Source organism: Nyctibius grandis, chromosome 7, assembly GCF_013368605.1.
Source record: "Nyctibius grandis isolate bNycGra1 chromosome 7, bNycGra1.pri, whole genome shotgun sequence".
Taxonomy (NCBI): Eukaryota; Metazoa; Chordata; class Aves; order Nyctibiiformes; family Nyctibiidae; genus Nyctibius; species Nyctibius grandis.
The window spans coordinates 54,078,604-54,104,692 of NC_090664.1; the positions used below are offsets into that span (position 1 = coordinate 54,078,604).

The following is a 26,089-nucleotide window of genomic DNA, read 5'->3' on the forward strand; positions in this document are numbered from 1 at the left end:
CCACCCGGTCCATGCTCCCTGAGCGTGTTTGCTGGCAGCCCCTGCTATCGCAAGCCCTCTGACTCACAGCCTGGCTGGGAAACAAAGACCTGTCTATCACCCTGCTAACAACATCCCTCGCTTTCCTGCTTCATGTCATGGGGTACATTCAGCACAGACCGCTTTGGTCTGCACCTTCTCAGCTGCTTAGTGCTGCCTCGCTCACAGCCATCACTCACAATGTACGGTCTCCTTAGCTCGCAGCAGTAACGAGGGTGGGTGTATCTATCTCCCCCACCCCTAGACGGTTAAATTTCAGCCCATTCTGATTTAGCTCTTTTCTCTGACCCCCATTTATGGAAGGAAGTGACAAAGAACATGGAGACCACTTCAGAAGGAGGGGTGATGATCTTCCTAGACACCGGGCTTGACATAGACAGCAGGGGACAAGGGGCAATGGGCACAAACTGAAACATGGGAAGTTCCATCTCAATATGAGAAAAAACTTCTTTACTCTGAGGGTGACAGAGCACTGGCACAGGCTGCCCAGGGAGGGTGGGAAGTCTCCTTCTCTGGAGATATTCAAAACCTGGCTGGACGTGACCCTGTGCAACGTGCTCCAGGGGAACCTGCTTTGGCAGGGGGTTGGACTAGATGATCTCCAGAGGTCCCTTCCAACCCCAACCATTCTGTGACAGTGACAGGACGCGACTGGTAATTTGTAGCCTTGCAGGATGTTTAAAGAAACTGGGCTATGGTAGGAAGGAGCTGGGCTCTTCCAAGACCCTCGATGAAAGCAGATGGTCATCTGGAGCTGGAAGTGATGTGATGTTGGTGAGGAAACCTCATCACATGCTGAACTGCAGCCTGATTGATGTGTAGCATCCTCCCCAGGGACTGATACCTGTAGACCCATAGGGAAAAGAGAGGGGCGGCAGCCCCTCCAAACACCCCTGTAAAAATCCAGCAAAGGTATTCAGGAGGAAGGAACCAAAAAACTTAAGCATCTCAAACTGGAAAATCAGCAGCAGTGAGCTGCTTGGCCCTTTGGAGCAAAGAGCGTGGAGCCCCTTTGGGGATCGGGGTCGTGGTTCACCTACTCAGCACAATACTGCTGAGATCTTTAAGTGACCAACGAGCCCAGCTGAAATGGAGATGTTCCTGTGTACACACTGTACACACACATTGCAGAGAGGCTGAAATACCTTGGGGAATACCCTTGCCCTGTATTTCTGACGGTGCATTGGGGCACAGGAAGGCTAAGAGAGCTTCTGTGCTGGCAAATAAAATAGATAAGATTGTTGCCTTGAGACCACCTTGTGCAGCACAGCTCACATCCATGCATCTCTCTCCCCCATCGCTGCAGTCCCATGTTGTCTGACATTGGGTGCTGCGGGCCATGGACATGGCCTGGAGGCTACAAGCAGGGTGGGACTGAGCATGGGTCTCTTGCAGTCCTCACCCTGTCTTCTGTGATCCTCAACACCTCTGAGTGAGTGTTTTATCTCAGGTGATGGTGACTTCTGGTACTGGCATAGCCAACCCACATCTCCTTTCATCACCACTCGAGCATACACTCTCTAAAGGTGTCAGAAATGTAAACCAAAGAGCGAACAGCTGGACCTGATTCAGACATTGCTGGGTACCTCAGCTGTATCGCTATCCCAGCCTGATAAAGGTGGACTGTTAAAATAAGCCCCAGAGCCATTGGTTATGTTTGTAGTTGTAAATCAGCACGGCCAGGCCAGGTTCCCCAGCTCTGGCACGCAGTTGTACCCAACATTCATATGCTAAAAATAACACCTATTGCCCAGTTGAGGTTTGAGGGCATGGAGAGGCCTCTGGGGCTGAGTGGTTTACTGTTATCCCTCTCCAAACACCACCCAGAACAGCTACCTGCAGCACCGCATTGCTAACAGAGGGACTGCAAGGATGGAGGTGATTCCCAGCTGACCATAAAGCAGATAGGTCGATTGCCCTTCTTGCCAGACACACTTCCCCTCATTTTCCTAAAATATTTTTTTTTCTTTCTTGGTTCTAAAATATTGGAAATTATGAGGAAATAGGGAACCAGAAAATGTAGCTAATACCTGTCACCTTCCCAGCTTTTCCCTTAAAGCTTGAGCTGAGACCAGAGGCGAAGGGGACCTGGCCGTGTAGATCATAGCCCGAGGACATGACAGTGAGTCAGGGAAATGTGTCTTCCCCATCACACCACTGCCTGGAAGCATCCCCTGTCCCGTACCAGATTACACCAGGGGTATTTTGAATGAATAAGTTCTGAAAATAAGCCAGGCCCCCAGACTTTCCCAGCCTCCACATAGGATTGCTAAAACTCATGATTGACTCAGCCTGGTGGAAGAGCAATTTTACTCTTCCCTAAAAATAGAACAAGTGGTTCATCCTCTCAACATAGCCCAGTGATCCGTGATAAAACCAGCTGCCAGAGACCACTGGGAGGCAGTGAACAGGACCGAGGGTGTGGGGAGTGGAGCAGGGCTCCTCGTAGGATACACTAAGGGCTGCCTGGCCGTGAGTTTCACATAGATTTTCCACTGGGGCTGTCTACGGCGTGACACAGCTGTTGGGACTACCAAGACCTCCCTGTAAGTAATTTTGGGGTAGATTAGAGTGGGGTGAATTGTTGCATGAAGATGAACCTCAGACTGATGTTAAAATCATAGAATCATAGAACTGTTTTGGTTGGAAAGGACCTTTAAGATCATCAAGTCCAACAGTTGTGGGCAAATGAGGATGCTTAGCACCTCGTGCTATGAAAGCGGTGTTGCAGCTCCTGGAAAGCCATGGATTTTATTGTGTTGGCCCAGAGCCTGGTAAATCCCACCCTTTGCTGCAGAAGGTGTTGTCTCTGTGTTCCCCAGATGGTGGCTTCGGTCTGGTTCAGCACCGTCATCTAGGGTGCTTGGGCATGTTCAAGGCAGAAACAGAGCATTGTACATGTGTGCTTTTCTCCTGTTCTGAATATTCATAGAATCATAGAATGGTTTGGGTTGGAAGAGACCTTAAAATCATCTAGTTCCAACCTCCCTGCCACAGGCAGAAACACCTTTCCACTAGACCAAGTTGCTCAAAGCCTCAAGTTCCTAGCTTTGAGGCTTAAATTCAAGGAGCCAGATCTCAGTGTCTACTCTCTCCCCCAAAAATACTGTTATTTACCCTGAGTCTGGTCACCGTGACCAGCAATAGGGGAAAGAATCTGTATGGGATTCTGTTGAGCCAGTTGGGTGCTGGGGGTGGAGGGGACATCTTACAGATCAAAACTAGGCAGTAGGAAGCAAAATGTGGAGTGTTAGGAGAGAAATGAGCTTTGCTTCATCTTACATCCCTAGGGAAGAGGAGGCAGAGTAGGATTAGTTAAAAAGGGAATTCCTTTCCCTCCCTCTTCTGTCCTGGTCTCCAGGGTGGGCTGAGAAATGTGTCTGTGACCCTGAGCCAAATAAAGCTCTTCAGGAAACTGTTGGGTTAGCAGCGTTAATATGGCCATGGATCCCCCTGTTTGTGCTCACGTATGGAAAGTAACTCCCAAAATCTGCGCTGCTTTGTAAGATGGAGCAGAAATCTACCCCCGTGTGTGCATGTGTGTGTCTAATACCTGATCATCCATTTGCTGAAGCCTTTTAACTCCAAGGTCTGTGTCGTGGCCAGCAGAAGAGAGGCAGGACTCCCCGTCCAGGTCTCGGTGCTGCCCCTCAGTCACTGTGTGAAGGGCCTGACCCCAACAGCCTGAGCTGAAAGCAGTATTTTTCTGCTCATGAATTTGGCGGTGGTTAACATTTCCTTCTGAGTTATCCATCCTGCTGACCACTGCGAGAATAACAGAAATTCTTTAACTTTCCCCAGTTCCCTCCAGATCTCCATTTTGCACCCAAATCTTTGCTGGAAAATATGTGAAGTAGCTTCAGATTTTTATTAGAAAATGGGGATTTAGGGAAAGAGAGGTGGAGTTGATGCCTCAGGTACGGATAACCCTTGATGGGAAGAGACAAAATATGAAAACCCATGTTCTTGTTCAGGCAAAGTGGTAGATAATCCACTAGTGGCAATTAAAGGATCCAGCATGGGTGGAAATTCATAGGAATATCCTATAAAGGCTGTTTTCAGCCCTTGAATAGATGCAGTATTTTGCAGGGTACAAAGTCTCCTTTTTGGGGGAAACCAGACGAATATGCCCTAAACTTGTTGCTGGGAGGATGGAAATTCTTCAGCACTGGCAAAAAAAAACCAGGTCTAGATCTGAACACGATAGCATGAATCTCTGCATTAAATATAGTACAACTTGGTATTTTACTCTTTTAAAGCAAATCATTTCTCTCCTGCCCCATATTCTCACTGGCAGCTTGCCTCATTCAGAGACAAATGGAAATGCCGGGGAAACTCAATAGCTCCAAGTGGGTTGGGGTTTTCTCTTTAAAGGATACTGCTGAATTTTTTTTTGGCTGTGGCTGTTTCTTCCAAAACAGTATTAAGTTTTCTTGGCTGTCAGTGATAAAGAGCTGACAGAAGCATGGAAACACCGTGATAAGAATAGAAAGCAAAGGCAGGGTCTCAGACGCTCCTCAGAGCCGCGTGGTATCCGTGCAATGCCCCTGCGCAAACACCACGGCATGGCAAAGAAATGCTTAAAGATACACACCACAGCCCCTGACCCCAGCTGTGCTCTGCATCCCAGGTGGGATATACGGCTGGTGATCACTGAATCACAGAATCACAGAATGGCTGGGGTTGGAAGGGGTCTCTGGAGATCATCTAGCCTAATCCCCTGCCAAAGCAGGTTCCCCTAGAGTACGTTGCACAGGGTCACATCCAGGCAGGTTTTGAATATCTCCAGAGGAGACTCCACAGCCTCCCTGGGCAGCCTGTTCCAGTGCTCTGGCACCCTCACAGTAAAGAAGTTTCTCCTCATATTGAGATGGAACTTCCCATGTTTCACTTTGTGCTCGTTGCCCCTTGTCCTGTCACTGGGCACCACTGAGAATAGTCTGGCCCCATCCTCTTGACACGTGCACCCCTAAGGTATTTGTAAGCATTGATAAGACCCCCCCTCAGTCTTCTCTTCTCCAGGCTAAACAGACCCAGCTCCCTCAGCCTCTACTCATAAGAGAGGTGCTCCAGTCCTCTGATCATCTTTGTACCCCTCTGCTGGACTGTCTCCAGTAGTTCCTTGTCTTTCTTTAATTGCAGGGCCCAGAACTGCACACAGTTACTCCAGGTGTGGCCTCACTAAGGCAGTGTAGAGGGGGAGGATAACCTCCCTTGACCTGTTGGCCACACTCGTCCTAATGCACCCCAGGACACCATTGGCCTTCTTGGCACAAGGGCACATTGTTGGCTCATGGTGAGCTTGTTGTCCACCAGGACTCCCAGGTCTTCTCCACAGAGCTGCTTTCCAGGAGGTCAAACCCCAACCTGTACGGGTGCATGGTGTCATTCCTCTCTAGATGCAGGACCCTACACTTGCATTTGTTGAACTTCATGAGGTTCCTCTCCACCCAGCTCTCCAGCCTGTCCAGGTCTCGCTGAATGGCAGCACAGCCTTTTGGGGTATCGGCCACTCCTCCCAGTTTTGTGATGCTCGCAGGGGTCATGCCTGCACAGACATTCCCAAGGTATCTCTTCACGGTGGTTAGAGAGGGCTTCCCTTAAAAGGTCTGGTATTCGTGGCATGCTGAGAAGCCCTCTCCCCAGGCAGAGGTTATTCCAGTGGTAGCTCGGTGTTGCTTTCCCTGGGGAAGGGATTTTAGAGGGAGAGAAGCTGCTATCATGAATGGTCATCCTGCATTGTGGTCTGCAAGGGCTGAGTTGCTGCTGTACGGGAGAAGGTAGAGCATGCAGAGGACACAGAGCCTGGCAGAGGGGTTAGGGATAAAAATAGTCCTGCTACCAGCCAGTGTCCGGGAATAGGTGAAACAGAGAAACAGGGAAATAAAACCAGCTCTGGCTGGATGGCGAGCAGGGCTGTTTATCACCATTTCAGTGAAAACCCTCTGTATAAACCACAGATAAAGAGTTACTGGAGGGTACGAGAACGGTGCCAGCGTGAGCGGGGCGTGATACACGATCCCCAGCACGTCAGAGGGCAATGCTGGATACCAAGATCCCCGCGGCACACAGCCTGGGGGGGCGATTCATTAAATGCCCGCTCGGCCTTTATTAACCTGCAAACAGCAGAGGAACATGGGGAACAAGGCAGCGCTGAGATGATAGTCGGGGCTGCACCCATCTTGTCAAGGCACGTCGCATCCCAAAAGCGGGGGAGCCGACCTGGGTGACGTTGAAGGCCCTCTCTAAGGAAAGGCAACCCCACAGCAGCTGGCCCACTCCGGAAGGCCACGTCCCCAGCCAGCAATGCCACTCGCAGCTGTCTCTTGGCATTGCTTCTTGGCATTTTTTGGTACCAGGAATAGAGTCCTCCACATTCCTGGATTTTTGCAAAGACCAGAAATAGCCACGAGCTGCCTTGGGGCAGATACTCAGGCTAAATTTTCCCAACTCTTTACAGGGGACTGTTTAAATTACGTGGGGGTTGTGATGTTGCTCCTGCAAAGGAAAGTCCAGCTGACACTGAGGAGCCAGAAACATTTGCAGAAGTGACTAAAGATCATGAACCTTCAGTTTAGAGGTGCTGGAAATTGTAAAGAGATCTGATTTTGAAACTCAAGTGCAGGAAACAAGACACTCCTCAGTGGTTGTTTTTTCCTTCACCCTCTCCCACCCCCTCAGATCTGCAAATGCAACTTTATAAGCGTGCAAAATGTTAATTGTTTGACTATAACTTAGTAGACAATTCCTAAAGCGTGAAATTATGTTTTAAGTCCTATTCCCTCTTCAACACAGCTGCTCTTTGGTAACATTATTTTATTTTACTTACTTGTTTAGCACCTTCCTCTGATTCTGATGCTTTTCTTTTCAGCCCATTTCCCACCCCAGAATACATATATTAGCTCTATGTGCCAGAGCTGCTCAAGTGATTGCAACATATGGCTTGCAGACAGCGCTAGATCTTTCTTAAACCCTTTCAAAAGAGAATTATTTCTATTTTTCGATGTGCATTAACGATTACATTTATGATCTATACCAGAGATGCCCCCCAACTCCAAATCAGGGATCTATTATACTTGATGCTGTACAAACTTATTTGAAAGGACAAGGTCTACTCTTGAAAGTTTGGAATCAGAAAAAAAGTGTTAAGTCGTATGATTTTTGTTAGTTATCTAACTGTGATCAGGGTTGTTCTTACATCTGAGTTGGTTACATGTGAAAATCTCAGTTCTCACTTTTAATGGTCAATTCCTAGCCCATGTCGTTATAACAAAAAGGTAACTTCAACTAAAACAGTCAAAAAACAGACTATTTTTTTTAAAAAAAAAAACATGTTTACAATTGCCAGTCTTTCATATAATTGGCCACTCTGTGGTAAAAAGAAAAGGCTTGAATTTCAAATCCTCGCTGTTCTTTGTAGAACTGAAAATGAGAGAAAACACTGCAGTTTGCAAACAGAGCACAGTGTGATCTGGGGGTCAGGAGGGAGTACCTATGAGGGTAAGCAGGATGTTTTAGAGCATCGCTGGTCCTCGCTCTTTACTAGAGGCTGCCTAAAATCCTGTCGGTGCTCCCTGATGCAGCCTTGTCCCATCTTTTTTCTCCTTCCTTTAGAAAAAATAGCACATGATATTTTGACATGTGCTGAAGCCTCAGAGCAGGTTATGAGGCCAATGAGAAATAGCTAGAGATGCTCTCCCTTCCCCAAATCCTCACACTCCCAGGACTACCCTTCCCCACACACCCTTCGCTGCAGCATCCCGGGACCACTCACCCTTTTGGCAGCCTTCAAACTGGGCAGCGAGGCAGCCTGCCCCTCTTCCCACACCGCCTTCAGCGCGCGTCTCCTCTGGCAGAGCTTCCCCATGGACCAGGGCCGCCGGCGCAGGGGTTCAGGACAGAGATTTAAACCTTTCCCCGCTGACTGAGCACCACCAATGGGCTGCCGGGCTCCCGGATTAAGCAGCAGCACTGGTTTCCCAGCCAGCTTTTATGGGTGCTTACCCATCCGCGCAAATTCCCCCGGCGCAATCGTGAAGCCGTGCTGGTATTTAGGAGCCCCTTTTATCAAGGGACTGATTCTCTGCGGGGCAAAGCTGGGAAGAGGATGGGGTAGGTGTGATTCAGCACATGCATCTCCCACATCTAGGGACAGAGGCACTTAGAAATGGGGTCCCTGTCTGCAGGGATGGGCTTACAGCTTCAGGAGGGGGACAGTGAGTTGCTGAGGTTTCACTGGCATGCACACCAAGGCCAAGCAGGTGGGAATGGGGACACACATCCAGCCACACAGCCTGAGTCAGGGGACCCAACTGGTAATGACCATCCAATTGGGAGTAACCCACAACCCATCCCAGGCAGGGAGGAGTAGTAGAAATGGCCTCATATTCCCAGGAAACAGCCAGCCCAGAGCACCACAAACCCATGAGCATTTCCATGTCAGTTCAGCTCCATCCCCTTGGAAAACAAAGTCCCTTTCACAGTGTGAAGAAATCGCTATTTTCCTGCCCTGATTTCCCTGGTGCTAAGAAGCTCCAGGACATGGGTCCCTTTGCTCCCACCAGCCTTCGAGTGTTGGGTTTTGAGTCCTGCTCTGTAGGATGCACTGAGTGTCTCATGGTACCCGAGCTGTGGCACAGCCAGAGGGTGAGACCATAACACATCCATGCTCCATGGCATAGGATATGCCAGGTCCAGCAGCCATCATGGCAAGCTCAAGGCTGGTCTGCAGAGGAGCAACACCAGGCAGTGGCTGAGCAGGTGATGGAGGATGCCGGGTTTGGCTGGCCAGGATGGGATGCTCTCCGGAGCACCGCTTCCGTCAGTGAGCAATGGAGAGGGATGGGACCCTGGCACAACTTGCACCATTGGGCTATCCCTTACCCGCCAGCTTGTGCAAGCCCCCAGCTGATCTCAGGCCCTGTTACACAACCCCCACTGCCGTGGGGTGCACACGGCGACACAAAGGGCTTTGCTTAGCAGCTGTGTTTGCTCTGGGCGGCTGATTTTGGGAGCAAAGCCGATGACATGTGGTTGGCCAGGCAGCCCGGGAGACTGGTGCTGAGCTTGCAGCTTCCTTTTTTAATAGGTGACTCAGGCACTCGGTAGCTCAGTGGGGTTGGTGGTGGGAGCCGAGCTGCGAAGGAGTGCCAGCAGCAGAGGTGGTGGACATCAACAGGTGGGTAGCATTGTTTCTCTATAGGATAAAGTGGTTTAAATAGAAAGCTGAGCGAGCTGGAGCTGCTGTGTTACTGGCGAGATGGGGTTTTCTCAGAGGAAGGAGGGGGATAGTGTTTTGTTAGTGATTTGTTTTCCACTTGTTGGGAGTTGGCTGTCAGATGTAACACAATTACAGTTCAAGAGACCTGTAATATTATCTTCAGTGGGAGACAGATCAGTTGAGTGATTTATGGGCAATAACTGAAGAGGAAGTGAGTGAATTTTTAGATGAATATTTAAGAGTTTCCCCCTGTTGCCTTGCCTTTTTCCCCTGTGCCTGGGAAGATCAGTGAGTACAAATGAATATGAGGAATGGTTTTCCCCCATTGCAAGTTTCCAGGTCCCACAGCCCTCCCTGCCCTCTGGGGGCACAGATGATGGGGGCAGAAAGACTGTAAACTGAGCCCAAGCTGAACATACATGGGGCAAGGGAAGAACTAAAGAAACCCCAACAGCTGCTCCCTACGGACAGTCCTAACGCTGCAGCCCCTCACACGAAATGTGCAGATTCATCCGGCACCAGACGCTGGCACGAAGGACATTTTGCCAACAAACCCCAGCGGGGAGGAGCCCATATCCTTCATGGGAGGAGAGGGTCCTCAGGAGCTCTTTTCTTCTATTTTAGCTCACAAGGGGATGCTTTAGTGCTTGAAGTATCAGTTTTAAAATCCCTGGGGCCACAGTCAGCGCTAGTCAATCAGCGCCGTGTGGGATGCACTGCTCAGCGCTGGAGCAGATGCCGAACGTGCCAGCGGAGACCTTTTGCTCAGCAAGGCAGAAACGTGGAGCCTGGCACAGGTCTCAAAATGGGCTTCCATGCCCTCTGTCTCATACACAACAAACAGTACCCTAAGCCTGGTCTGCATAACATCCTTTCGCTCTGCTTTAGCATCCTCGGAGGGGAATTTCCCCCCTCCCTCCCAGGGGATGCTCATCAGTGGCACCATGCTCACAGCTCTTGAGATGTCCTAGGTGCCGCTTGGACGCTGTTAGCTGGACACACGTGACAGCTCGGCTTTCTCGTTAGCAGAATGAACTGTTGTTCTTTCGCTCTTATCTATAATTAGCAATTTAGAGGGTGGCAGCAGCCTGTTTCGTCAGGCAGAGCCGTGTGGAGCGACCAGACTTTCCGCAAGCGCAGAGCCAGCCGCCAGCCCGGCGGGTTTGAGCAGCCCCTATCTAAGGCAGGCAGTTTTGTGAGAAGCGATAAGCAGAGGGCTGTGCACAGCCTGTGCACTGCAAAAAATGTCAAAAAGGAAAAGAAAGACAAAAAAAAAAAAAGAAAGCAAAGGCAGCGATAAGGCTTCAATGAAAGCCTTGTATCTAATTATGGCCGTCATTAAAACAGAAGCCCTGTGGCCTTTCATCCACCCAAGCTAAGGGATGAAGGACTAGACAGCACTGAGGCTGTGCTGTTTTCCACTGCATGAACTGGAAATCTTCCTTCAGCTGCATTATTCATTCCTGTCTGGAGGGGCACATTGCTCTTTATGCAGCATCTCGCCCCCAGGGCCCATGGGCCAATACAAATTATATCAATCAGGTCAGTGGTAATACCCACAGCCTGGGGTAGGAAGAGACCATTAAACGTTACCAGCCCAGCTCTAGGTCATGGGGATGCTTTTGTGAAGCACTTAGCACTGACATGGTTAAGCACAGCAGTGGTCTTGTGAGCCTAAGCAGGGTCCCTGCCTTGCTGTGAAGTGCTCCCATCTCCTAGAGGTATTTTTTAAGAGAGGTTTTTCAGCATGGCCATGCCCTTGCCAAAGACCTGTGTTCATTTTTCCCAACCAGAAAGGCTGCAAAACTGTGCTCGGTTTTCTTTCTGCCTTAAAGCTAGCAAGGCTGACTCTCCCCAGCTCTCCCTGTTGCTCTTACTGGGAGGCTTAGCCAAATCTCATTACCTTGCAAGGAAGAAAGCTTCTTTTTTTCCAGACTGATTGGACCCCTTTGGCCTTTCCAGTAGCTAATTCAGCAATGTAGGAGAAAAGAGAGATTCCCAGACAAGATTTTTCAAAGCCCTCTTCAAAGCTTTCTGCAGCTAATTCAGCACATGCTTCAATGCTCTTCTCACAGGGTACAGCCATAATAAGGGAAGACTGAGGTACCTTCGTTGCAATTACTTCATTTTCCAGTTTTAGAGAGTGGACACCTTCAAATGTATGCCTCAAGCCTCCAAATGAAGGGAGAAGCCCACTGCAGCAGGTAGAAGGGCTTGTGTTAGCAGCTCTCAGCACCACCTCCTGTAAAAGCAGTGATGCCTTGACCCTCTCCTCCCCATTTTCAGGGTGCTGTTCGTCCCAAAAAGCCAGGGATCTAGTCAAAGTCTGGAGACTCTTGAGCAGAGTGGGGAAAAACTGATACAATCAGAGGGTGATTTATCTTGCAACCTTGCCGTCTATCTTAAGACGCACCAGACCTGCCCCAGCAGTGCCACTGCCTCCACCAGCTGTAGGTGGATAATTCATTTTGAATCAGTGTTTAAGCTGCGGACAGCAGAAATCGGGGAGAGATGTCTCGTATTTACATGGTGACTTAGCAAAAAAAAAGCACTAAGGAAATGTCTTTCTCTGCTTCTTCCCCTCATGTCCTAGTGACCTCCAGCAGAACTGGGCAGCTAAATCTGTATTGCATCCAGCTGCTTCCTCATGTATCCAGCCTCAGTTCTGCATCAAAATGCCTGAGCATCTGCAGGAGCAGCTGGAATCAAGGACAAAAGAAACCTTGGGGTTTGGCATCTTCCAGCAACACATCAGCCAGTGTCTGACAAGCTCACTGGGGCCCCTCTGCTCTTATCTCGATGGCTTTTTGGTGCAGGTTTGTCCCCACAGGAACTGGTATTTCATTTGAAGCACCAGCTCCTGGAATCCTGTTAGTATATTACACTAGCTGTTGTCATTTAAAAAAAACCAAAAAACAGAGTAAATCACCCTCAGCAATTTAGAGAAAATCTTGACAATTTGAACTCAACACCCAGAAAACAAAGAAAAGAGTTGTTAAGTTTGTTATTTAAAAAAATCTCATGATTTGGGGACTGAGATTTGAGGGCAAAGAACGCTAGAATTGCTGCAGTGCTTCTAATGTGCACATATTAAAAAGTCCATCAGCCCTTTCCTGGCTGTGCAATAGCTGGATTTGTGGAGAGAGAGCCCATTGTTCAAACAGAAAGCATTGCAAATACCTCACTAAATCCGAATGCAGGAGTGCAAGTCTGCAGATAAAAGGAGAACCTTCTCGTGTTTGTACAGTGGTAACAGAAAAATTACAGCCCTAACTAACCTGGAGGACTGAGATGCATCCTATAGGTGTAAAGCTCTGTGTATGTCTGTGATGGGAGCTGGAGATGGCCATCCTTCTGACACCTAGCAGGTTAAAAAGACATTGCTTAGCTAGAATTTGGAGTTGCCCCTTTCTTTGAAAAGTGAACCTATCTACTTCAGAGCCATTAGTTTTGATATGAACCTCTCTCTGGGGATGGACACAGCTCTCATCCTCAGAGGGAGGAGAAACCCCCGCTGTTTAGGGGGATGGAGACCAAGGTGGGGGCAGTACAACAGATGGGAATGATGGATCATGGCCTGAGCATCATCCAACAGTGTGTGACCACTTCAACCATCCAGTCCCTCTGTGCACCCCTCAGGAGGTCTGGCTAATAGATCACCTCCTCCCAGAGAAGCCATTTCTCCATGAACCAGACAGGAACATCCTCAGCTGTAGTTATCTCCATGGGAGGCATCTGAACAAAGGTAGAAGGAATGCTGAGCATCTTGAACATCTCAGCAATGTAATGCTGGGCCCCAGTGGGGGCCCCATGGGAGGTGGTGCAGCTCAAAATATCAGATCTCTAAACTAAGAGCAGGGTTTGGTCCTCTGGCTCTGCCAAAGACTCCCTGCTACTTCCCTGGGCAAGTCTGGTAGCCTCTTCATCTCTTAGTTCCCTGAAATGAGTTCCCAGGGGAGAGGTAAAGATAAATGGGTGCAACTGCATGTGAGGCATGTTGAAGGGAAAGCTATGTGGCCACGGGGCAAAAAAAAATGTGGGAATTGGTTCAAGTTGAACAGGTGTAGCTCCTTCACGTCCTCCGACCCACTCCTGTTTTGTGATGGCCTTGTCCAGGGATGCGGGGATGGATGCAGGCTCTGTGCCCCACCAGCAGGATGGTGGCATCAGGTCGCTGCCCAGTGTGTTACTCTCATCCAGGCTCAAAGTCCGTTTGAGCCCTGAAATAGGTGGAAATGGCCACGTTTTCTCCCTGAACCAAAAGGGCATGATGTTAAATTTTGGGGGACCAGGGCAGGGGCTGACAGGGGAATCGGTGTGTGGACGGCGGCGGTGCCCAGCAGAGCCCTCGGTAAGCGATGCTCACGCTCCAGGCTGGCTGTGCCCTCGTGTCTTTGGCGCACAGCTCACCGCGCACGTCTGTCCCTGTTTCAGATGAGAGGACGCGGTCATTTTTAGACCTATCAGACAACGCTAGCCACATACTTCACCAAGGACGAGGGAGGTCCGTGAAGGAGCTGTCGGCTCTCTATCTCTCCCAGACAGCTGCTGCTGCTGCTCACGCCGGCGGCCCCGCACAGCCGGTAAGCACCGCGTCGCCTCCTACCCCTCACAAAGCACCAGAGGCATCCCAACAATGTCCCGTCCCAGCAAGTGGTTGTAAGAGGGTGAGAGAGAACATGTCTGGCGTCGTAAATCTGGAGAAACACGGCTTTTGGTTTTCCAAAAATGACCAGCTTTCCCTTGTCATTTGCAAGTATTGTGTAAATGTTATCAGAGGTGCTGGTGTGTATGTATATGATGTATAAGCTGCATAGACATACACACATATCTATATACACATTATGTTCACACATGCACACATGTACTGAGCACACACATGCCAATCACACACACACGTCTGTTTGTATACCCACTAGCCTATACAAACAGTTTATTTATACGCAAGATCATAGAATCATAGAATGGGTTGGGTTGGAAGGGACCTTAAAGATCATCTAGTTCCAACCCCCCTGCCATGGGCAGGGACACCTTCCACTAGACCAGGTTGCTCCAAGCCCCATCCAGCCTGGCCTTGAACACTGCCAGGGAGGGGGCAGCCACAGCTTCTCTGGGCAACCTGTGCCAGTGTCTCACCTCCCTCACAGGAAAGAATTTCTTCCTAATGTCTAATCTAAATCTCTCCTCTTTCAGCTTAAAACCATTATCCCTCATCCTATCACTCCATGCCCTTGTAAAAAGTCCCTCTCCTGCTTTCCTGTAGGGCCTTCAGGTACTGGAAGGCTGCTAGAAGGTCTCCCTGGAGCCTTCTCTTCTCCAGGCTGAACAGCCCCAGCTCTCTCAGCCTGTCTCCGTAGCAGAGGTGCTCCAGCCCTCTGATCATCTTTGTGGCCCTCCTCTGGACTCACTCCAACAGCAACATGTCCTTCTTCTGTTGGGGGCCCCAGAGCTGGATGCAGCACTGCAGGTGGGGTCTCATGGGAGCTGAGTAGAGGGGCAGAATCACCTCCCTCGACCTGCTGGCCACACTTCTTTTGATGCAGCCCAGGATGTCCACTTTATTTGCATGTATATATTTACACACTCACATTCGTGGATGAAATATTCAGCACTCGACAACACATACATCTCCCTGCTATAGCCACTCCAACACAGCACATATATATATATATATATGTCCGTATATGTGACACTCAGGCATAACTTTACAGTGCAACCTCTCTGTGTTCCTCTGTTTGTAGCCCTTGGTCTGGGACCCAGGGGTTTTTATAACCCCTCCAGGCTGATCACTGGCTCATGGGATAATTCAGGTTATAAAGGTTATGAGGCACTGAGCTACATTTTTCCCATTTCCCCAGCTCCACTGGTGACACAGGAGTAACGTGGGCTGTGATTTCACACCTGGACCTTTCCTGCAGGCGTGTTCATGCTCCCTCCCACTCTCAGCCTTTTGCAGGGTCCCTGTCCACAGATGTGCTCTCTCGAGAATGTATCAGGGCTCTGTACTGGAGGAGTCCAAACTGAAGCAGTCCCAGTTGAAAATAAATGAGTGGAGACTGTAATTGGAAAATTACAACTAGTTAGAAATCTAAGAAAAAAAAAAGAGCAATTTCAAAACAATGAATTACACAATCCATTAATTTAAAATATTGAAGTATAAACAAAAATATAGGCTAAATCCAACTTAGGAGAAATCAGTGCTTGTTTTGTTCTTCCCACAACTCTAAATAAATGTCTTTGTGGTTTTGTTTGTTGACTGAGACTTTTGGAAACAAGTATTTCTGATCAACCTGGAATAAGATTGTTTTTCCCAGCTGTACAGAACTGCCAGTGAACCAAAAAACCCCCACAAATCCTCATTTGTAATGGTTTTCAGGTGTCTGTAATTGATACGTATATACATATATACACACAGATAACGTGTCTTCCTATACAGTTTGATGTCATTTCTCCTCGTGTCTTTTCCAGAGTACTGTGAAGGACAACTCCACTCACTCTCCCCACAGACAGAAAAAAAGCAAGGTAAGAATGTTAAAGATAAGCACCATTATCTAACCAAATATTTGTGGACTGCGGTGAAGTGTGATTTAAACACCCCCACAAGGCAGTGAGAAGCTCTTTCATACTGAATATAGCTATCAGCTGCTCAGTCACCCTTCCCCACAGTCAGAAGTTCTTCACAGATCCCAAAAAAAACCCTTATTTTAAAAAGTGCATCCAAAGTATGTAGGCTCACGTGAAAGATTTGCATTTTACACTTGCTGCAAAATATGCTGATTTTGGTATTCTGGGGTTGGTTTTTTTACTAATGTTCAATACTTACTTATTTTTAGCCGGAACAATCTGCATGTAACAGAGTGAAATAACATCGCGCGCCATTGCTTTGAGCAACAACTAATAATATTCCAGGCATAACTCTACAGACGTAACTCCACAGGCATGCCAAGGGTCAGCAGATCTGTTTACTGAAAGAAAAGCCACCAGGATTACAGTCTGTTTTAGATAATGATTATAGGCCTCAGCTACCCTCCCTTTGGATAAATGTCAAGCCAGTGCAGGTCGCAGGTATTCAGTTCGGCGTTCGATGCCCAGGCTTCCCAAGCTAAAGAGAAAAAATGCAGAAAGTGGGTCTCAGAGGTAGGCTAAATGACCACAGTCCACCCCTGTTCACTGCTGAACCAGTGCAGCTGTGAATTCAAGCTGAGCTCAAGCTGACTGAGCCTAAACAGATTAAGCTTTTCCTGGCCCCCAGCTATGGGTGTTATCCCAACCTCTGCTCCCTCAGCCTTGTTTTTTCCTCCCAACAGAGAACAGAATTTGGTCTGCTAATTCCAGCAGTTTGTAAACCTAATTTAGCCTCATGCCTGTACAAGTCCGCAAGTCAAAAGAGCTTTATTTAAGTCTCTAATTGTATAACTGTGCATCTATTCTTATGCAAATGATGATGTGGGGTACACTCCTGAATCCAACAGAAGAAATCATTAATCAGACAAACGTGACAAATACCTTCCCCAAGCCCTCACTCCTGTGCAGTGGGCAGCCCGTGGTGCTACCAGAACCCCATCATGCTAGCTCACTACCCTAAAATAGGCTGCCTTCATCATCTCAGTTTGACACTTTTCTTTGGTTCCCTCTCCCCATTTTCTTCTTGAGAACTCTTCATGAATAGCTCCTTGGCTTTTATCCTGCACCCATATCCTATGTTCCCAGACTCTCTGCAGGTCCTCACACTGCCCTGGACACTTGGGAGCAGGAAGGAGAAGTTAGCTTTTAGCTCACTACACTAAGACAAACTTCCTCATGTTATTCTTGGGGTCACTCTCTCTTGTTGACACAGTCCAAATCAGGCATCTTTATTACACTGTAGCTGGACTGAATCCTGGGGACTGCAGACTAACCACTGCACATGCCTGGATTAGAGACCTTCTTTAGAGCGTGTTGCTGTGGAACCATAGCTAACATCAAGCCTGGAGCGTGTGCATTGGTGTGATGATTTGGAGTGCTGTGTGCTACTGAACCAAAGGTATGAAGCTTAGCAGGTGCATGGATTTCCTTGCTGGCTGGCTTTTTCCTTTGCCATTCTCACTATTAACGGCCATGGGGTTGGGGTGTAAGAGATGATGATGACATTAAAAACTGTTTCCCTAAAGATGTCAGAAGCTCAGAAATCATCTGAAGTTGCCATCAAGAAAATGGAAGACGACTTACCTCCCCCTCCTGCCCTTGGCTCGGTCCAGGTTATCGCTCCAGGGAGCCAAGATCTCAACCCACTCCCTGTGCCTCCTCCAAAGCAAGCCTTCTCCAAGTTCTACCAGCAGCGTCAAGTGAACGAGCTAAAGAGGCTTTACAGACACATGCATCCTGAGCTCAGGAAGAACTTGGAAGCAGCTGTGACCGAGGACCTGGCAGAAATGCTTAATACTGAAGATCCCAATGCACAGGCATCTGTGAACCTGGACAAAGTTCTTCCAGGAGAGGTTCAGTCCATGCGCTGGATTTTTGAGAACTGGACACTTGATTCCATCGGGGACCATCAAGCCACAAAGAAGCTGGCAGAAGAAGAGATCATTCCTGGTGGGGATGTGAAAAGTACTTCCCTGAGATTTGAAAGCCAGTCAGTTAATGGGGACAGTCTGTCAACATCAGCCAAGATAACAGAAACAGACCTTGCCAGAGGGGATGTGCATACTGCCCGGTGGCTGTTTGAAACCCAACCACTAGACTCTTTAAACAAACTGTATTCGGATGAAACCGAAGTGCAGGAGGCAGTTCTCAAGGAGCCTGTCCAGGGAGGTGATGTGAAAGGTGCCAGACAGCTCTTTGAAGCACAGTCCTTGGATGCTATCGGACGCTGCTGCTCAGTGGAGGAGAAGAGCATCCTACAACTCAAGTCAGAAATCCAGGAGCTAAAAGGCGATGTTAAGAAGACTGTCAGGCTCTTCCAAACAGAGCCCCTCTGTGCTATCAGAGACAAAACTGGGAATATCCATGAAATCAAGTCCGTCTGCCGAGAAGAAATTCAGAGCAATGCAGTCAGAACAGCTCGCTGGCTGTTTGAGACTCAGCCCCTGGATACCATCAACAAGGACACTTCCAAAGTGCAAATAATCCGTGGGATTTCATTGGAAGAAATTGGAAGGCCAGATGTCAGTGGAGCAAGGTGGATATTTGAAACTCAGCCGCTGGATGCCATCAGAGAAATCACAGTTGAAGAGCAGGATTTCAAGGCTTCAACAGATGTCGTCACAGGAGCAGATGTCAGTAAGCAGCGAATGCTGTTTGAGACCCAGACTCTTGATTCTCTGAAAGGAGAAGATTCAGAAAGCGTTGTAGCCAAAGAACAAGTCATTGGAGGTGATGTGAAATCTACACTCTGGCTATTTGAAACCCAGCCAATGGAAACCCTGAAAGACAATTTTGAGGTGGGACGTTTAAAGAAAGTAGAGCTTTCAGCAGAGGAGAAGGGAGATGTGAAGCAGAGAAAACACGTCTTTGAGACCTGTCCCTTGGGCAGCATCTCCAAGGCGTTTGAGGAAGAAGTTCCAGCCACCAGCATGGAAGAGGTAGTGAAAGGGGATGTGAAGTCTTTCAAGACCCTGTTTGAGACTCTCCCCTTAGACAGCATTAGGCAGGCTGATGCTGAGCCCATCACCAGAGAAGAGGAGATGATTCCAGCTGGCAACGTCAAAGCCAACCAAATCCTGTTTGAGACAACACCTCTGTATGCCATCAAGGATAGCTTTGGCAATTTCCATGAAGTCACCTCTGTAAGCAGAGAACAAATCATCAGTGGTGATGTCAAGAGCTACAAATGGATGTTTGAAACCAGGCCCCTGGACCAGTTTGATGAAAGCACCAAGAAAGTGGATATAATACGGGGGATCACAAAACAAGAGGTGGTGGCTGGTGATGTCAGAACAGCCAAGTGGCTCTTTGAAACTCAGCCCATGGACGTCATTCATCACCAAGCCATGCAAGGTGAGGAGCATCCCTCAGTGAAGCGGGAGATCTCCCAGCGGGGGGATGTGAAGACCTGCCGGTGGCTTTTTGAGACCCAGCCCATTCACAGCCTGTACGAGAAGACTGAAAAGAAGCAGGAGGAGGATGGCAGTGTGCCCCAAGCTGATGTGAAATCATACACATGGATGTTTGAGACTCAGCCCCTGGACTCCCTGAAAGGCCAAGAGGAGCAGTATTTACAAGTCAGTAACGCATACAGTCAGGAGGAACTACAGGGAGTTGATGTCAAAACTGTCCGGCACCTATTTGAGACTGAACCCTTGAGCAGCAGTGTTGTCGGTGAAGCTGACCAAAAGAAAACTGTGCGGTACTCCAGTCGTGTGGAGATACAGTCTGGGGAAGTGTCCAGAGTGAAGGAGTTCTTTGAAGCTAAGCCCTTGGATACAGCCACCAAACCAACAGCCCAGAAGGATGATGGGACAATTGAAGCTGGATCTGTGCACAAGTTCACGTGGCTCTTTGAGAACTACCCCATGGACTCCCTGAAGGACAGCTCTGAGGGCATCCAGGAAATCCCTCCAGAGAAGGATAACAAGGGGGGAGATGTTGGAGGCAAAAGGTTTGTATTTGAGACCTATTCCCTTGACCAGATCCATGATAAAGTGGATGAGACAGAGCTAGAGAAGATCCAGAAAGACACCATGAGCAAAGCTAATGTAAATTCCTGCACAATGCTCTTTGAAAGTCAACCCTTATATGCTATCCAGGACAAAGAGGGGGGATACCATGAAGTCACCTCAGTGCAGAAAGAAGAAATCATGAAAGGTGATATGAAAGGTGCCCGGTGGTTGTTTGAAACAAAGCCCCTGGATCAGATCAAGAAGGAAGAAGAGGTGTTTGTGATTAGGGCTGTCACTCAAGAGGACATCAAGAAAGGAGATGTCCAGGCTGCTCGGTGGAGGTTTGAGACAGAGCCTCTTGACTCCTTCTCAGGGGGAAAGATGTCTGTGCCCAGAACAGTAGATGATGTACAGAAGGGAGACGTTCAGTCCAACAAGCAGCTCTTTGAGTCCCAGCAAGTGGGCCAGAAGAAGTACGTGAGGATGGTCAGTGTCAGTGATGTTCAGCGGGGTGATGTGAGGACATCCACTTGGCTTTTTGAAAACCAGCCTGTGGACTCCCTGTACGGGGATGCGGAGAGAGGTTCATCTATCAGTACAGTGCAGAGAGAGGACAGCCAGAAAGGAGATGTCAAACGCTGCACCTGGTTGTTTGAAACCCAGCCAATGGACACCCTTAAGGACCCAGAGGTGACAGCCAGTGCTGGGGCCCAAGAACCAATCCCTCGTGCAGATGTGAAGAGTACAACGTGGCTCTTTGAGAGCACACCCTTGGATAAATTTAGTGCCTCTGAAGGTGGTATAGAAATAGAACTGAAAGAAAGGACCATGAAGGAGACTTTAGAGATACTGTGCAGTTGCCAGGCTATTCAACATGATGGGATTCTCATTGAAGCCAATGATATGGAGAGTGTGAAGATGGTGAAGTACCAGCTCAGCAGTCCAGGTGCTCCAGAGATCCTGAAAGAGGAGATTGTGGGAGGCCATTTGCAAAGGATCATGCTGCAGCTCCTGCACAGAACCAATGTGGAAGCACAGAGTGTGCTGGTGGAGGAGGACAGAGAGGGCAAGATCAAAGTAAGCGCATTGCAACTACTGGACCAGAGTGAAGCTGTTAAAGGCAAAGAGGACTTGAGCGGAAATGTAGCTAAGGCTTTACAGGGTCTCCTCAGTCAAGATGCTTCCATCAAAAAGGGGATGGTCTTACAAGAAACAAAGTCAGGATCAGTGAAGATGACTCTCTACTCCCTCCTGTTCCATTCTGTCCAGCAGAAAGTTGTCAAGGGGGATGTGAAGTCAACAATAGGGAACCTGTTGGCTTCTTCTCAGGAGCAGAAAGCAACAGCAACCATTAAGCGTGAGGACAATGAGAAGGGAAATGTCCAGCTTTTTGCGAGCTGCATTGAGAAGGGAGATCTAGACTATCTGAAGAATCTCCAGCAGGAGTCAGAGATACAATCCCTCATCTCTTCCCAAGCAGAGCAGGGGGCAGATGAGAGTGCCCCACGAGTTGTGCAGGGGGCTAAGATACATATCGTACCAAATAAAGAACAAATAGAGAAAGTAATTGCAGAGGGTGAGACAGGGTCTATGGAGGGAGCAAAAAAGGTATTTGCATGTGAAAGCATGGGCAAAGAGGGTGGATTAGAGAGAGAGGCTGTGCATGCAGCAGGGGTGACAGGCACCACTGTGCAATGTCTTGGGAAGCCCCTGCCCACAATGATGGGAAAGGAAGAAATTCTGTCGGGGGGGCTTAAAGTGACTACAAAGTCAATCCAAAGGGTTGCAGATGTCAGCAAGAAGGCAGAGAAAGAAGAAAGCACTGCTGCCAGTTTGAAAGAACCCAAAGATATGGCACAAGGCAAATTTCCAATGCAAGTGACGACTCAGAGGGGAGAAGTGACTGGGAAACAGCAGAGTTTGGTGACTGGGGAAGCCAGCCAGATGCACCCAGAAGAAAAGGCCCTTGGGAGTGATCTTCAGGCTGCAATGCAAAGCCTGAAGCTAGCAACAGCAGAAGCAAAAAACATTCAACACCATGTCCAGAGCAAGCTACAGAACAGGGAGGAGGTCCACATGGCCTGCAGGCAGCAGGCAGTTAGCACACAGGGCACAGCGACCCTTCAATCAACCTTACATCAACAAGACTCTGCATCCACCACACAGGAGAGCACCAGCACTGCCATCAGGACCACCACTGCTAGAGTCCAGGAGGCATCCAAGACCAACACAAGCGTGTCTCAGAAGAGCATAGCATCACACAAAAAGGTCAGTGCTTCAGAGGAAGTACAGGGAGGACAACTATTGAGCCAGGAAAGCCAAGTTGTGCCTAGTAGAGATTTTAGCATTAAGGATGGCCTTTATACTGCCACACCCGTGAAAACCTATATAAACCCTTTTGTTGAGGCTGATTACAAAGAGCAATCAGTGCAAGAAGAAGGAGATGTTATTGTCAGAGGGGATGTACAGACAGCTATCAGAGCACTGCAAAGTGCCGCCACAGAACAGCGCCTGGTAGAAAAGGAGGATATTGTCCGAGGTAATTTAAAAGCCACACTTCAGTCGCTGGAAAAGTCTAACGTTAATGTCTCCAGAGGGGATTTTAAAGCTGCTATGATATACAGAAATGCAGGGCAGTCCTATTCTGTGTGTAAAAAGAAAAATGAGACTCAAGTCGTTAGTAACCAGACTGCTGTAGTGGCTTCAGGGTCGCAGGCTGATAATGACTTTCCTCCTCCTCCCTCAGTTGCTGTGATGAAAACAGAGCATTGCCCACCCTCAACTAAAGCAACAAGAGAAGGTGCCCTTCCACTACCAACCAGCAAAGATGAAGCCCCAGGATGTTCTGCACCACTCCAGACCCCTCTTCTTGCCCTCCCTTCTCTGTCCTGCAAACCCAGTGATCAGAGTCCTCCAGAGAAGACCAGGATTCCTCCAAAACCAGAAATTACTGCCCCACCCAGGAAAAAACCTGTTCCCCCTCCAAAACCTGAGCACCTCTTAGATGAGGCACATTCTATCTCTGCAAATAACACCACAAGCAGACCAATCAAACCCATCCCTCCACCCCTGCCTCCAAAACCTCCAGGCCTGAGGGAGATCAGGAAGCCAAAGCCTTCCCCCACAGAGCTGGGATTAAGCTGCATGGAAGGGTGTGAACAATCAAGCCATGGGGAGGTTCAGGCAAAATGTTGCACTTTGGAGACATCTGTGAACAAGCCTGTCACAGTTCAGGGTATGAGTCCTGAGAGAAAGCTGCCAAAAAATGTTGCCAAAACTCCTCTTCAAATGGCAGAGGAAAGGTACAAGGCCAGCAAAGGAGGACAAGGAAAGGTGGAATCAGACAGTGCTAAGACTTCAAAACCAATAGAAAATGGAGTGGCTAGTTTGGAAGTCAAGCAGGGCATGATGAATGGGAAATCAGCAGCTCCAAGGAGATGCCCAGCTGAGGTGGTTCAGAGGCATATAGAGCTGTGCCAAGACGAGAATGTGTGCTCTTCATTATCACTTCCAACCTGTCCTGGTAGAGCACAGACACTTAAAATGCCAGGACAGACTGAGCCAAGCACCTCCCCTGCAGGCCACACCACTCCTCCAAAGAGAGGAGATGATGTTGCACAAAATGCCTCATCCAAGGTGGAAAGGGAAAGTGTGCCTAATTCTTATGGATTGTGGGATAGTCAGAGAATCGTGCAGCAGGTGAATGAGAGGAGGCAAATGTGTCATTTGATGTCCTTCCATCAGCAGCCAATGAACTCCTTTGAGGAGCAACAACAGGGGAATAGTGGACAATTGAAATGTCCTGATGGGGAGGCAGAGACACCTGCCCAGGAGAAGCCAGCAGTTGTTATGAGAGAAAAAAACAAGAGAGAAACAGAAGATGAGCGTAGAAAGAGGTTGTCAGTACATAAAGAGGAGATCATGAAAGGCAATGTCAAGGAGGCTATGGAGATCTTTGAGAACCTCAGGAGACAGAAGGAGCTGCAAGAGATCTTGACTCGGGTGAGGGAGTTTGAGGAGGAGACAAGCAAAGTGGACGTGAAAGCTCTGAAGAGCTTATTTGAGAAGGTGCCTGACTGGGTTGTTCGTCAGAAGGCCCACCAGGCCAAGCAACGGGACAGGTCTGAGACACTGACAAAGGAGGACACTGACAGTGTCTCCTCGGTGGACATGGTTTTTGGGGACCTGGAACGAGCAAGTGCTGAGATTATCCACCTGAAGGAGCAGACACTTGCCCGGCTCCTGGACATCGAGGAGGCTATCAAGAAAGCTCTTTATTCTGTCTCTAGTCTCAAGTCTGAATCAGACATCGCTGGGCTCTCAGGGCTGTTCAAGGAGTCTCTGGGAAACACCCAAAGCTCTGTGAGCAGCAGCAATATCCGTAAAATCAGTATTGTCTCAAGCAAAGCCAAGCAGGAGGGAATGACACTGGAGACAGGGGAAGCAGCATCTGTGGAAGGTGCAAAGGTGGCAGAAAAGACAGCGGTAACTAAGACAGAGCTAGAGGTCCCCCATCTCATTCAGTCTCGTGTCAGCTCTCCTTCCTCACCTTCCTACATCTCCATCGAGTCTGCTGCCAGGAAACCAGCAGAATCAGCCAGGACAGCACATTCCCCCTGGGACATCCCTTCACCAGGCTGTCTTGACACTCCAGGAAAGAAGGATTCTTTTGCTCAGGACAGCTTTAGCTCCTTTAACCATCCATCAGCAGGGTCTACTGAGCATGACGTGACCCCTTTTGAGAAGATACCACAGCCCGTCCAAAAAAAAGTTGGGCTGAGCTCAACGAAACAACACACCCTTGGCAATGCTACCCATCCGACCAGTGAGAAAGAGGGGTGTCCTCTGGACACCTCTAAAGGCAGTTGCCACTGTGGGGTGAAAGGAGGCTTTTCGGACTACTGCTCCCTGAATGTCCCCAGCCCACAAAATCCGCGGAGGCAGAAAAGCATCTTGGAGCTGCAGACAGGGCCCGATGGGTCCAAGCTCTATGGAGCCACTCGTACTGTCATGGAGCAGTACGAGGAAATGGACCAGTTTGGAAACAAAATCATCACTTCATCCACCACAGTCACCAAGCAATCTGAGACACAAACATCTTCTAAGTGCGATGTGGTCTCTCATCCCCAGTATGAGGTATCTGCCTCACCTGTGTTTCGGAAGTACTTGAAGAGCCCAGGTGAAGATTTCCACACCAATGGCAGTTTTCAGGAGACAGGAGTGGTCTTTGTCACCTTTGGCAACTCCAAGCCAAAGAAATAGGAGATTCTGGAGAGCAAGAGAGAACTGTATAAGACAAAAAGAGAAAGTCCATAATAAAAAAATATCATGGTTCATCCACATTACACACAGGGATTCATCTACACCCTAAGGATTTCTCAGGGTCATCGTCTTGGTGTTTGCATACAGACAGGACAAATGCAGTCTGCCTTGACACTGGAGGAGAACAGCGCTCACCTGGCCAACCCAACAGACTTGGTGCTGCAAACAACCCAGAGCCGTGACACTGCTAGAAGCACAAGGGAAAAATCCATCCATGGGCACCTTAGGGTAGCTTCTTTCCCCCAGAGTGTTTGGGGGGTGGAGGGGTATCGAGCTTCTCTGAACTAATGCAGAAGAAAAGATAGGTAGGATCAAAGAACCAACCAATCTGGTCATTGACAAACACACACCTTTATGCTATCTTCTTTTACTAGTTTCAATACAGATTTTCCAAGAAGGGCATCCTAAACACACATATATACACATGCTCATATTGATGGGTGGGTTGGACAGGTTTTCTCTTAGCCATTAACAAAAGAAGAGGCAAAAAAAAAATCTCAAATTGCTGTCAGTATTGGGGTTGGGAGTGGTATTTATCAGCTTATTTTTCAGTTCCTGGAAAGTACTCAATGCTACTGAAAACTGTCAAGCCAAGACCTACAACTATTATCAATGCTGTTCCCCCAGAGAAAGATGCTATGAAAGATTCTCTACTTGAGTCAGAATGGTTACTGCTTTCCTTTCTTTATTTTTAGAATTGTAATTTATTATTCAATATATACAAAAACCTTATTTTAGATTTCCATGCTTTCATACATGTTTACTGTTTAAATTCATTTTGAGACTTTGTAAAGCAATTTTCTTTTTATTATGACTTTGTTTTGTACATTCTCAACTCAAGATTTTAGATATTTTGTGGTTTTTTTTTTTAACTTCTATTGCTGCGTTCTGAAGGTAAACATTACCTCTAAAAATACTTTGGTCTTGA

General features: G+C 48.4%; 1 protein-coding gene across 3 annotated transcripts; it reads left to right on the forward strand.

Annotated features, from left to right (window-relative positions):
• Window positions 1–2,437: 2,437 nt before the first annotated feature.
• Window positions 2,438–26,089, forward strand: XIRP1 (xin actin binding repeat containing 1). 3 transcript variants are annotated; one of them, XM_068404361.1, is made up of 4 exons: window positions 2,438–2,585; window positions 15,728–15,781; window positions 17,410–22,107; window positions 22,586–22,675. In XM_068404361.1, exons 3-4 carry the CDS (start codon window positions 17,410–17,412, stop codon window positions 22,592–22,594), a joined length of 4,707 nt encoding a protein of 1,568 aa, XP_068260462.1. In that variant the 5' UTR covers window positions 2,438–2,585; window positions 15,728–15,781; the 3' UTR covers window positions 22,595–22,675. The 3 variants fall into 3 exon arrangements, with proteins under 3 accessions (XP_068260462.1, XP_068260460.1, XP_068260461.1); XM_068404359.1 differs by having other exon boundaries at window positions 17,410–26,089; XM_068404360.1 differs by lacking the exon at window positions 2,438–2,585 and adding an exon at window positions 13,699–13,842 and having other exon boundaries at window positions 17,410–26,089.